Consider the following 12,769-nt stretch of genomic DNA (forward strand, 5'->3'; position numbering starts at 1 on the left):
TACCAGGACTCTGGCCGCCTTTCTGCATTATCAGCGGTACAACTCCGTTTCCATCCCGGCTCCAAATCCTCCAAGGCCCATGCTGTATATTGGGAATCGGAGCTGCAGATGGCACGAAAAATATGTCCAAGCATCCGAGACACTAAAATAAAGCCTTAAAATACTTATTAGCATATACAAAAAGATTCCTTTAAACATTCCATTCATTTTTATTTGGTCAGCCATAGGTATTCAGATCATATTTAATCGGATGGTAAATGGTGGAAGTACCATGTGGGAATCGGAGTTTCACATTTGTCTAAAATCGCAACCGTTTCGAACGGATGGACTCTATGGGAAGGACGTATGACGTCCGCGGCACAGTGGTTTTGCCTTCTGACATGTCACACCGAACCTATTCTAAGATGTCAATTTTGTGACAAAAATGGCCGTGTTTAGCAGAACATTTCACAGGGAACAAAAATTTGCGTTCTTCTGCTGCTCGCTCATGAAATATTACAACGGAATAAAGTAACATATGATACTTCTAAAATTGCACCAGACAATTATAAATGTTTTTAAGTTGGTCTTAAGTTGAATGTTTATACCGGTTACTAGTAGAAAAAAGGGGTATTTCTATTGTATTCAGAAATCAGATTTCTGCTGCTGAACGCTGATAAATGGTGCCACGCCTACTCTAGACCACACATACCGCCCGCAAACTTTGAAAAATCATTCATATAGTATTTCGAAAACTATTAAGTCTCAAAAACTATGGCGCCTTCAGTTTTCATGCTAAAATAAAAATCGATTGACCTAAAAAAAGTTTGACGCGCCCAATCAGACGACCTAAAAATGTCCATAACGATTAAATATACCTGTGGCCCACATTACCATATACTGAAATCGCGTGTGTGTGCCGTCTTGTAGTCCCGCTTATATATCTCCATCTACCCTTTGCCCTTCTAAGCTCACCAACGGGTATTTAATAGTGGATACACTTGACTTAAGCGTCTTCCTTTGTTTAAATTTGTATTTCATATAGATTTTAAAAACTAGACTGCTTATAGAGTATTTTTTATATATTGTAAATAATAATAATAAATTATAGTAATATATATATCATCCATAAAATAAATAAAAATTTATGTTAGATGCATTTATTTTTAGACAAATCGAGCATATTCGAATGGGTGCTGGAGACGATTATGTACTTCAAATAGGGCCATCTTGCCAGCGTGTCGGCGAAATCTTCTGTAGTACTGCTTGTTCAATACGGAATAAAAGTTTATGGGAATATGGTGGGCCCAACTCTGATCGCGTTCAGCACTGTGACGATCTAGAAACAAAAACTTCTTTGCGGAAGTGACTTCGGCGGCCCTTATATGCCAGATAAGCCATGTGGAATTTAAGCTAACCAAGACCAGAAACCAAAGCGTCATCGTCTCAGCCATTTTAAAAAAGAGCTAGGTGGTCAAAACCTAGCTCCAAAGTCGCCCACTGGTTGCAGGTCGTCAGCAGTTTTTAAGATCTGTTTATTCCATTTAGATTTATTCTGACTGCTGCCGTTCCACTTTTGGAGTGTGATCAGCGTTTTTGACTAGGGCTATAAAGAGGGTTGGCTGTGAGTGCTAGGTCGGCAGTCACTTTTCGTTCTTTACATCTGCAGAAAGAAGAGACACCTAGGAAACCATCTGCAATGGCATTCAATTTTAGTCACCTCCTCATCGCCGGTGTTTTGGCATTATCCGCAGTGTCCTCCGAGACCATCCAGCTGCAGCCCACTCAGGGTATCCTTATCCCAGCTCCCCTGGCTGAGAACATTCGTGTGTCTCGCGCTGCCTACGGCGGGTATGGAGCTCCAGCTGCATCTGCTCCATCTGCACCAGCCTACTCGTCTCCACCGTCCTCCTATTCTGCTCAAGCTGCCCAGTCCTACTCTGCTCCTGCTGCACCCTCGAACTCGGCTCCATCCGCACCCACCTATTTAGCCCCGTTACCCATTCAATCGCCTACGTGCCCCAAAAACTATTTGTTCAGCTGCCAGCCCTCTCTGCAGCCCGTGCCCTGTAGTGCTACGTCCAGTAGTTACGGATCCGCCGGGGCCTACTCTCAATATGTACCTCACTACGCTGTACCCTTCGTCCGAGAACTGTAAGGCGCGAACCGAATCACTTTAGTACATATGAAAAAAATAAAGCGTTAAAATATAATCTAAATCGACTTTTTTAAATGAAAACAAATATTATTGGTTCTTTATAGAAACCAAAGACCAGTAAATAACTAACAGTGAGCAAAATATTTTTTTGTACAACACAATTTTTTTGAGCATTTTTGGGAACTATTCTAGATATGTTTACAAAAATATGTTATTATTATGTATGAACATAACGAAAGAAAAGCAAAAAAAATTACGAGAACTTAGGCACAAAAATATAAACTCTACGGAAATCGTTTTTTGTTAAGCTTTTCTTATTGTGTACTACATCCTACTTTCCGCTATTCATTTAAACTGCGGTCCTGGTTGAGATCAGGCAAAATCGGTCGAGGTAAAGATTTCTTTCTAGATTTAATGAAAAATATATTTCATTTGTATTTGGATAAACGTAGCTTAGTAAAAATTCGTTGGCAAGTCACCTATGCCAAAGAAAGCTAGGTGATCAAAACATTGCTCCAAAGTCGCCCTCTGGTTGCAGGTCGTCAGCAGTTTTAAGGCTCTGCTTATTTCCTTTAAATTTTTTCTGATTGCTAACGTTTTACTTCGGGAGTGCGATCAGCGTTTTTGGCTTGGGCTTCAAAAAGAGTTGGCTCTGAGGGATTCGTTAATTCACCATTAGTTCTTTAGATCTGCAGCAAGAAGAAACTAATAGAATACCATCTGCACACTATAATTTTTATATTTACTTCGGGGTTTATTTAATAATAGGCATTTTATTAACCGTCTTAAAAAATTTGCTAAAAACAAGAAAGAAAGTTAACTTTGGCAAGCCGAAGTTTGTATACCCTTGCAGTTATAAAAAATAATCAATAATTTTATTAAATTGAATTCGAAATTCTTAAAAATATAAAAATTTATATTCCCAATATTATACGATAATATGTCAAAAAGCCCCAAAGCTATAATTTGTTTCACATTATTTCCTACCAAATATCCGATCGTTCCTATTTCAACTATATGATATAGTCGTAAAATTTAATTTGAAATTCAGAACTAATTAAAAAATGTTATTTTCAAGCTCATAAGGTTTTATGTTAAAAAACACAAAAGATATAATTTTTATTTCATGTTTTCCTACTAAATTTCCGATCGTTCCTATGGCAGCTATATATATATAGTCGTCCGATTTTGATAAAATTTAATTCGAAATTCAAAACCAAATAAAAAATGTTATTTCCATGCGTAGGAGGTTATAAGTTAAAAAACACCGAAGATATAATTTTTCAATATTATTTTACCATTAATTTTTCGATTGTTTCTATGGGAGCTATATGATATAGTCGTTCAATTTTGATACAATTTAATTCGAAATTTAGAACTAATTTAAAAATATTATATCCAATCTTAGAAAGGTATATGTTAAAAAAACACCGAAGATATATATTTTTTTTATTTTTTCCCCGACAGTTTCTATGGGAGTTATAAGATATAGTTGTCCGATCCGGCTGGTTCCGACGTATATACTACCTGCAATAGAAAGAAGACTTTTGGGAAAGTTTCAGCCCGATAGCTTTAAAACTGAGAGACTAGTTTGCGTAGAAACGGACGGACGGACAGACGGACGGCCAGACGGACATGTCTAGTTCGACTCGTCTTGTGACGCTGATCAAGAATATATACGAGTATATTTTATGGGGTCGAAACGTCTCCTTCACTGCGTTGCAAACTTCTGACTGAAATTATTATATCCTCTGTAAGGGTATAAAAACCGTCTGCAAACCGTCCAGCCTGACAGTGGTACCCATTTGCTAGAACTTTCAAATACAAAAATGTTGTGTTAACGAATTATTACTTACTAAGTATTGTGGTAAAAAACAAAACATATTTCTGGTATTATTAATGTAAACTAATAAACTTTGCAAATTTTCAGCGGTAAGCATAGGTTATTAGCACAAGACGACATTGCCAAAGTATTTACTTACTTACTTACGACGGAAAGTACAACTTTAAATTATCTGTTTGCAAACGAAAATCGTAGGAGCTTCCAAGGATTATCCTCTGCATCCTAACCTCTCGAATTTTTTGTTTTCGCAAGTACTCTATAGCAAGATTTGTGGATATGACATTTTAGTTTACTTTAAAAAATGTTGACAATTTAAGAATGTAAGTAAACCAATATAGCAGCCGCAAGAAGCTGTTCACGGCTGCAGTAGCCTGGAAGGTTATTCACATTTTTTAATTTTTTCTTTTATTTTGCACATTATGCGCTTTCAACAAGTATTACTTTTGTAATTTTTTAATAAAAACATAAATTATGTTTACAACTTATTGAAAAATGGTCAACATTTAATGTACGTATCCAGCCCTGGTAATTTTCGGTAATTTTTCCGAGAAAAGGAAATTGCTTGAATTTCTGTGACACCTACGGTTTTGATGGGTTGGTTTCCAAACCAACCGTCCCCAAATCCGTCGCCGGTTTCTGCGACTCTGTGACTATGTTAAACAGAAGCTATAAATTGTTTCAAATTATTTTCCCACCAATTTTCAGATCGTACCTATGACAGTCATATGGTATAGTCGACCGTCGATATAGCCATGTCCGTCTGTCCGTTCGTTTCTACGCAAACTAGTATCTCAGTTTTACAGCTATCGGGCTGAAACTTTCCCAAAAAGTCTTCCTTCTTTTTCACGTAGTATATAAGTCGGAATCAGCCGGATCGGACAACTATATCTTATAGCTCCAATAGGAACTCGCGGGGAAAAAATTAAAAAAAAGTATATCTTTGGTGTTATTCTAACATATAACCTCCCACGTTTGGAAATAACTCTTTTTAATTACATCTGAATTTCGAATTAAATTTTATCAAAATTGGACGACTATATCATATAGCTGCCATAGGAACGATCGGAAAATTCGTGGGAAAATAATTATGATGTTGTTTTTTAACATACAACCTCATACGCCTGGAAATAACATTTTTAATTAGTTATAAATTTCGAATTGAATTTTATCAAAATCTAGCTGTTATAGGAAAGATCGGAAAATGGGTAGGAAACTAATATGAATCAAATTATAGTTTCGGTGTTTTTTTACATATTATTTTATAATATTGGAAATATATATACATTTTCCTTAAGAATTTTGAATTAAAGTTAATAAAAATCGTACGACTCTAACATATAGCTGTCAAAAAAAACGGTCCGAGAAATAATGAAATAATTTTGTTTTAATATTACTAAAGCCAGCAACAATCTATAAAAATTTCACATGGTTCTACTAACGTTGATTATTTCTTATAACTGCAAGGGTATACAAAGTTCGGCAACCCGAAGTTAATTTCCGTTCTTGTTTTGCTAATGTCATTTCTTTGTCAAAGTGGTTTTAAGGTGTGCTATTTAAAGAAAAATTTTCTAGACATTGAACTAAAGGAAAATATGCGAAAAATCATTTAATGTTTCTATGCAATACGAATTTGGTGAAGAAAACTTGTAATTATATAATTTAAATTTAAAATTTAACTAAAAATATTTAGAAAATTTGTTTTTAAAAAATATACCCTGAAATTGTTTATAATAAATAAATTATTAAACGACCGAAGTCTAAAAAATATGTTAGGTTTAATTTCCGATTTTTAACTACACAACCCTTATTTAAACAATTATATAAGTAATAAATGAGGTCAAACGGTATGACATATAAATAAAAAACAAAAAAATCGAAAATAATACCAAAACGCTCGCTAAGTATAAATTGGTACAAGTATAAATTAGTAACTTAAATTGCCCCAAAATTTTTATTTATTTTTATTTAGCGATTTCTTTGTTAAACATTTTGACAAAGTAATTTGGAAATGTACTGTACATAATCTTAAGGTCTACCCGCAAAAAACTGAAGACCATTTGAATGTGGCTATGGTTTAAATTGGTGGTAATGTAAAAACGAAAATAATACCAAAACGCTCGCTAAATATAAATTGGTACAAGTATAAATTAGTATCTTGAATTGCCCCAAAATTTTTATTTATTTTTATTTAGCGATCTCTTTGTTAAACATTTTGCCAAAGTAATTTGGAAATGTACTGTACATAATCTTAAGGTCTACCCGCAAAAAACTGAAGACCATTTGAATGTGGCTATGGTTTGAATTGGTGGTAATGGTAGCTTTTAATTTGAAGTACATGAAAACGGAAAATTTAAAAAGACCTAAATTAAACTTCGAATTGAACGAAAATAAAACTACTTATACAGAATACAAGAGGCTTACAAATGAAACTGACCAAATTGTATACTGATAGTTCTTCCTTGTCTTCCCATGTTATTGTGGTTACAGAAACCTGGTTAAAATCCGGAAATATGGAACTTTGTAAGACTAATGGATTTATTCAAAACATTGCATAGCCGTCATCTGTGTTAAATTTATGCATTGTGCTGCGCAATCAAGTTTTTCGAGCGGGCCACGCCGTTAAGCAAATCTGCTGAGACAGAGAGTAAATGAGTAAGATATTAAGTGTGCAAGCTCTGCGCACACTGACTGTGGCACGGTCAAGAATCAGATTTCCATTATTAACCGTGGCTTATACGGAGACAAAGCGTGCATCGGCGCCTACAGCACTGTAGTTGCTTCGTGCATTTCGCAACCAACTTGTCTGCCGAAGCAGGCCGAGTTGCGCGCGTGTCCCTGTGTAGTAATAATGCCTTTGGGTATTAATATCGGAAATTTGGTACCTCTCACCAAGGGTAATGAGCGATTTTTAAAAGTTTTTTTTTACTGATAAATGGGCCGGGCCTTTGCTAAGAACTGGGTGTGGGGCAATTTTTATTTGGAGTGCATAATTCGAATGCCAACGACTCACATTGAATAGCTTGCACGAATATAGAAAAAGAAAACCTGAATTATCTACAGTTTCCAAGTCCTGCCGCATGCGAAACGAAATGTAAGTCTCAACCTTCATATAGGAATAAGAGTCTTCAGCTAATACATAGTAGAAATGAATGATTAGATCGATTTAGCGTCGCTTGTGAACAGCTCCGAGTTTTTATATTTTTCAGTGATTTTGTGCGAGTATTCTGTGTGTATTTATTTACAAAATTTTAAATAGATCTCCCAGTAAACGGGTATGTGTTTATATGTAGTTATTTTAACATTTCTATTAGATTTGTTTAATCTGTTAGCTTTGTTAGTGTAACTTACGCTCTCTAAACTTGCTAAAACTCTTTCAATCCCTCTCAATCTCCCTCGCTCTATTTTATAACAGTAATTTACCCTCTCTATAACCTGCTGAATTTCTGGTATACTTTTTAGGTGTTATTTCTGTAATTCTCTCTCTCTCTTTTCCTTGCTTGATTTACATTGTATTTGTTCATGCTTGAAGTTGTTAGTGTCGCACAAGTCACGCTTAGTGCCTTTGTGATTTTTGAATTTGATCCCAGTGCGAAATTTACTTTAAGGTATTTTTCATATTTTATTTCATATCCTAAACATTATTATAATGGCTGTTTTCTGTTCTAAGAAAAATTGTACACTTGCGTCTTCAACTAAAGACCCCTATATTTTTTGATGGTTTTGCGATTTAATGACGCACGTCAAATGTGCAGGATTTACCGGCAGAGCTAAAGATTTTATTGATCTTAACTCTGGTCTTATGTTGTCATGTGGGTCCTGCAAGGAAATGGTGGTTGAGATGAGCGGCTTTATGAAGCAAACTCGATACAGCCTAGTGCTTTTAGGCAACTCAATAAGGGTTTAATACCGTCTGTGCCCAGTTTAATAATAAACAAGAAAGGAAGTTAACTTCGGCAAGCCGAAGTTTGTATATTGTAGTAATCCGATTTTTATTAAATTGAATTCGAAATTCTTAAAAATATAAAAAATTATATTCCCAATAGTATAAGATAATATGTCAAAAAGCCCCAAAGTTTTTTTCATATTATTCTCACACCAATTTTCTGACCGTTCCTCTGACAGCTATATGATATAGTCGTCCGACTTTGATAAAATTTAATTCGAAATTCAGAACTAATAAAAAAAATGTTATTTCAAGCTTAGAAAGTTATATGTTAAAAAACACCCAAAATATAACTTTTATTTAAGGGTTTCCGACTGATTTTCAGATCTTTCCTATGGCAGATATATAATGCAGTCGTGCGATTTTGATTAAATTTAATTCGAAATTCAGAACTAATTTAAAAATGTTATATTCAAGCTTAAAAAGGTATATGTTAATAAATAGCAATTGTCATTTCATTTTTTAAAAAAATTTTTTCCCGGTACTTCCTATGGGAGCTATAAGATATAGTTGTCCGATCCGGCTGGTTCCGACTTTTATACTATCTGCAAAAATAAGAAGACTTTTGGGAGAGTTTCAGCCCGATAGCTTTAAAACTGAGAGACTAGTTTGCGTAAAAACGGACGGCTAGACGGACATGGCTAGATCGACGCTGATCAAGAATATATACGAGTATATTTTATGGGGTCGGAAACGTATCCTTCACTGCGTTGCATACTTCTGACTGAAATCATTATACCCTCTGCAAGTTTATGAAAGGCCTTCGAAGGCCAATTCGACGAATCGAGATATTTGACCGTACTACATATCGGTGGTTTCACGCCATATGATCCAATGAAACCTTTTGTGTGCCTTATTTAAGACTGCATTTCTAAATTTTGGGGAAGTGTGGTGAATATGTGAGTTTATGGCGCCTGAATTTTGGAAATTTTCAATGAAACCGAAGGGCTTATGAACAACAAAGATTGAAAGATCTGGTCTTTCTGGTCGAGGAACACATTGATATTGGGTAAAATAACTGGGGTCTTTGAGTATCCTATTATCACTAGCCTTTCTATAATCGAAAGCAAAATATTCTTTTATAAACGGAAAAAACAATAATTGATTTGGTGACTTCAATTTTATGCGCGGTTTTAATGCATGCTTCCGTGCTTTCCCGACGCTACCCAGACAAAAAAGACAGTAGTTTGTGGGGTTGGAAAACAACCCAGCGCCGATCAGCAAGTCGACATGGTTAGGATTGAAAAAGTTAGGATCTGCTAGCAAAATGGAATTTGAAATCCAAGGAATTGGAGAGATTGCAGTTGAATTATGCATTCAATCGAAAAAATATCACTTCCTGGCGGTATCGTTTTAATTGCAAATTATTTGCGAACTCCTCCATAATAAAATTAACTTGCGACCCCGAGTCTATCAAAATGCAAGCGCACATCTTGTCTCCTCTCAGCAAGGAAACAGTAAGACAAGTAGTAGTACGATTATGTTCATAAAGAATATACTTAATTGCCTGCGCTTAGTTTTTTAAAGTATTTCCCGATTATTCCTATGGGCACTATAAGATAAAGTAGTCCAATCCGGCTGGTTCGACTTATATATTACCTGCAAGGGAATGAAGACTTTTGCGAATGCTTTAGCCCGATAGTTTTGAAACTGAGAGATTATTTTGCGTAGAAACGGACGGACAGACGGGCGGACGGACAGACGAACATAACTAGATCGACTCGTCTAATGCTGATCAGGAGTATAAATACTTTAGGGGTCGGAAACGACTCATTTAATGCGTTGCAAACTTCTGACGGAAATCAGTATACCCTCTGCAAGGGTATAAAGACTCCAATAAAATATGTCTCACAAGTTAGTGGTTCTCAGATGTGGGAATATTTTCAAACCCATGTTTTTGTTTCCGCCCTAGAACGTTTTATTGGTAAATTATTATTATAGATCCTCTCCTTTCCACAAAAGGTCCATTACCTGACTGCTTTAAAAGGGACACACGCCAACGGCCTTACGGTTCAAGTCCGAAGGGCACGCTCATTGAGAAAATCACCGATTGCCTATCTTGGTCGCGTCCCATAGAGGTGAATAGATGTTTTCATATTATCTCTATCACATTTAAATAGTTTTCATTTTAAAAACTGGAGAAGTACATAGAGAGCATTAAACAGAATTTTGGAAAATTCTTTCTAAAAACTATTTCTTTTAACTAAATGCATGATGTCTGACTCAACAATCTCGTCTTGCACTTTAAATGATTCTTAGACAACTTATAAAAAAATTTTATATACGTTTTCGTCTTTTTCTTTTACCCCAAAATGTGCATATTCGAAATTCAACAAACGGTAACCTTTGACTTTTCCCAAAGTCGTCATAATTTTATGGTATAATTGTATTGAGTGTAAAAAAAATTTTACACTTATACGTATACATAAAGAAAATAAAATTGAAATTGAACGTATCGGATCAAACTTAAACTAAATAATGTTTTTTGAAAAGAATTTGTAATATGCTTTGCATATGCAATTACCATACATAAAAGACAGGGGCTAACAATAACTTCCGCAGTTGTTGACTTATGTTGTTTTATCTCTTTACATATTTTCAACCCTAACCCGAAAAGCATCAAGACAAATGTTGGTGCTTTAATAGAAAACAATCGATTAAGAATTAGATGTAGAAAAGATATACAACATTTAGATGGTACCACTAAAAGAAACATTGTTCTTATAAAAACATATCTTTGAGGCGGCAAACAGCAGCTATCCTTGAGTCATCTGTATTAGAAAAAACAACCCAGAACCCGTTACTTAAATAAAAAAATGTTGAAATAAATATTCGCTCATATTTGTATTTCGCCGCTCAAATAAGCTTCCGTTGGTTATCTTAAAATCGGTACCCAGGGAACACCACGAGGACTTAATTAATTTTTTTTATGTTATTTTTTGAAATATTTATATATCATTTGTTAAGTTTTGGATTTTTTAATAATAAAAGTTAACAAGAAAGGAAGTTAACTTCGGCAAGCCGATTTTTGTATACCCTTGCAGCTATAAAAAATAATCAATCATTTTATTAAATTGAATTCAAAATTCTTAAAAGCATAAAAATATATATTCCCAATAATAAAAAATAATATCTCAAAAAGCCCCAAAGCTATAATTTGTTTCACATTATTTCCCAACAATTATCCGATTGTTGCTATGACAGCTATATGATAAAGTCGTCCGATCTTAATAAAATGTAATTCGAAATTCAGAACTAATTAAGAAATGTTATTTTCAAGCTCATAAGGTTATATGTTAAAAAACACGAAAGATATAATTTTTATTTCATGTTTTCCTATTAATTTTTCGATCGTTCCTATGGCACCTATATGATATAGTCGTCCGATTTTGATAAAATTGAATCCGAAATTCAAAGCCAAATAAAAAGTGTTATTTCCAAGCGTAGGAGGTTAAAGGTTAAAAAACACCGAAGATATAATTTTTCAATATTATTTTACCACTAATTTTTCGATTGTTCCTATGGGAGCTATATGATATAGTCGTCCGATTTTGATAAAATTTAATTCGAAAATCAGAGCTAATTTAAAAATGTTATATCTAAGCTTAGAAAGGTATATGTTAAAAAGCACGAAAGATATAATTTTTTTTTAAATTTTCCCGATAGTTCCTATGGGAGCTGTAAGATATAGTTGTCCGATCCGGCTGGTTCCGACTTATGCAATAGAAAGAAGACTTTTGGGAAAGTTTCAGCCCGATAGCTTTAAAACTGAGAGACTAGTTTGCGTAGAAGCGGACGGACGGACAGACGGACGGACAGACGGACACGGCTAGATCGACTCGTCTTGTGACGCTGATCAAGAATATATATACTTTATGGAGTCGGAAACGTCTCCTTCACTGCGTTGCAAACTTCTGACTGAAATCATTATACCCTCTGCAAGGGTATAAATACAGAAACAAATAAATAGGTAGCAATATGCTAACTAGTTAATTTTTCATGTTTTATTTTATAAAAATGTATTTTAAATTAAATTGAATTAAATTATAAATAAATGAATATTAGTGAATATTACTTTTTTTTTGTTTCTTTTTTGTATTAATAAATGTTTAATATAACCTTAAAATAACTAATAACTACTAATTTTTAAATTTTGTTTTTTTAATTTTTTGTTAATAAATAACTAATTTAATTTTTATAACTATATTTATTTTTTTCTATATTATTACAATTGCCTCCCCTGTGCTAACTAAAATACAACTGTGGTAGCTATACGTGGTCTCAAATGTTAACGCAGTGACCCAATCAATATGCGTATTGCAATTGGTTGTAGACGAATCCAAATTTAACAATTAACTAAAACCAGCAGCCGGAGATGAACTGAAAGCATAAGTTAAAATCTCCTCTGACTAAAACTAAACTATTTAAAAACGTGTGCCGCTGAAATAAATCCTTAAACTTTGTTTCAAACTTTGTCAACGAATAAGTCGGACTTTTATATATAAGAATAATCCCAATGAACTTAGAGTTAGTAAAAAAAACGACCACTTGAACAAAGACTAACATTCTCAAAAAGCTCACTTCGAATGAATACAAAAATGCTTCTTTTGGCGCGAGCTCCGCTTGCTACTGACTGGCTGGGGTAAAGCCAGGAATATCATATGCTTCGTTTGTATGTGGATACATCAACGAAGCACAAAAGTGATGACTTAAGCATGAGCTGATCGGAACATACATCGCTTTCGTTCAATGGTAGTGGCCTGGCTAAAAATAATCTGAAAGCTGTTGATAATTTTAACAACTGAGGTCCATAAAGGCTCTTGACGGTGACTGCACTTTGATCGTC

At 34.4% G+C, this 12,769-nt stretch overlaps 2 protein-coding genes across 2 annotated transcripts; one reads left to right on the plus strand and one right to left on the minus strand.

Annotated features, from left to right (window-relative positions):
* Window positions 1-1,123: 1,123 nt before the first annotated feature.
* On the minus strand, window positions 1,124-1,505 carry LOC108026953 (uncharacterized). Its single transcript, XM_017098170.3, has one exon. The coding sequence runs from the start codon at window positions 1,431-1,433 to the stop codon at window positions 1,146-1,148; it is 288 nt and encodes a 95-aa protein (XP_016953659.1). The 5' UTR covers window positions 1,434-1,505; the 3' UTR covers window positions 1,124-1,145.
* Window positions 1,506-1,605: 100 nt separating this feature from the next.
* LOC108026942 (vitelline membrane protein Vm26Ab) lies at window positions 1,606-2,192 on the plus strand. The gene has a single exon (XM_017098159.3). The coding sequence runs from the start codon at window positions 1,679-1,681 to the stop codon at window positions 2,135-2,137; it is 459 nt and encodes a 152-aa protein (XP_016953648.1). The 5' UTR covers window positions 1,606-1,678; the 3' UTR covers window positions 2,138-2,192.
* The last annotated feature ends 10,577 nt before the right edge of the window (window positions 2,193-12,769 follow it).

The sequence above is a fragment of the Drosophila biarmipes genome, chromosome 2L (genome assembly GCF_025231255.1).
Source record: "Drosophila biarmipes strain raj3 chromosome 2L, RU_DBia_V1.1, whole genome shotgun sequence".
Classification (NCBI taxonomy): domain Eukaryota; kingdom Metazoa; phylum Arthropoda; class Insecta; order Diptera; family Drosophilidae; genus Drosophila; species Drosophila biarmipes.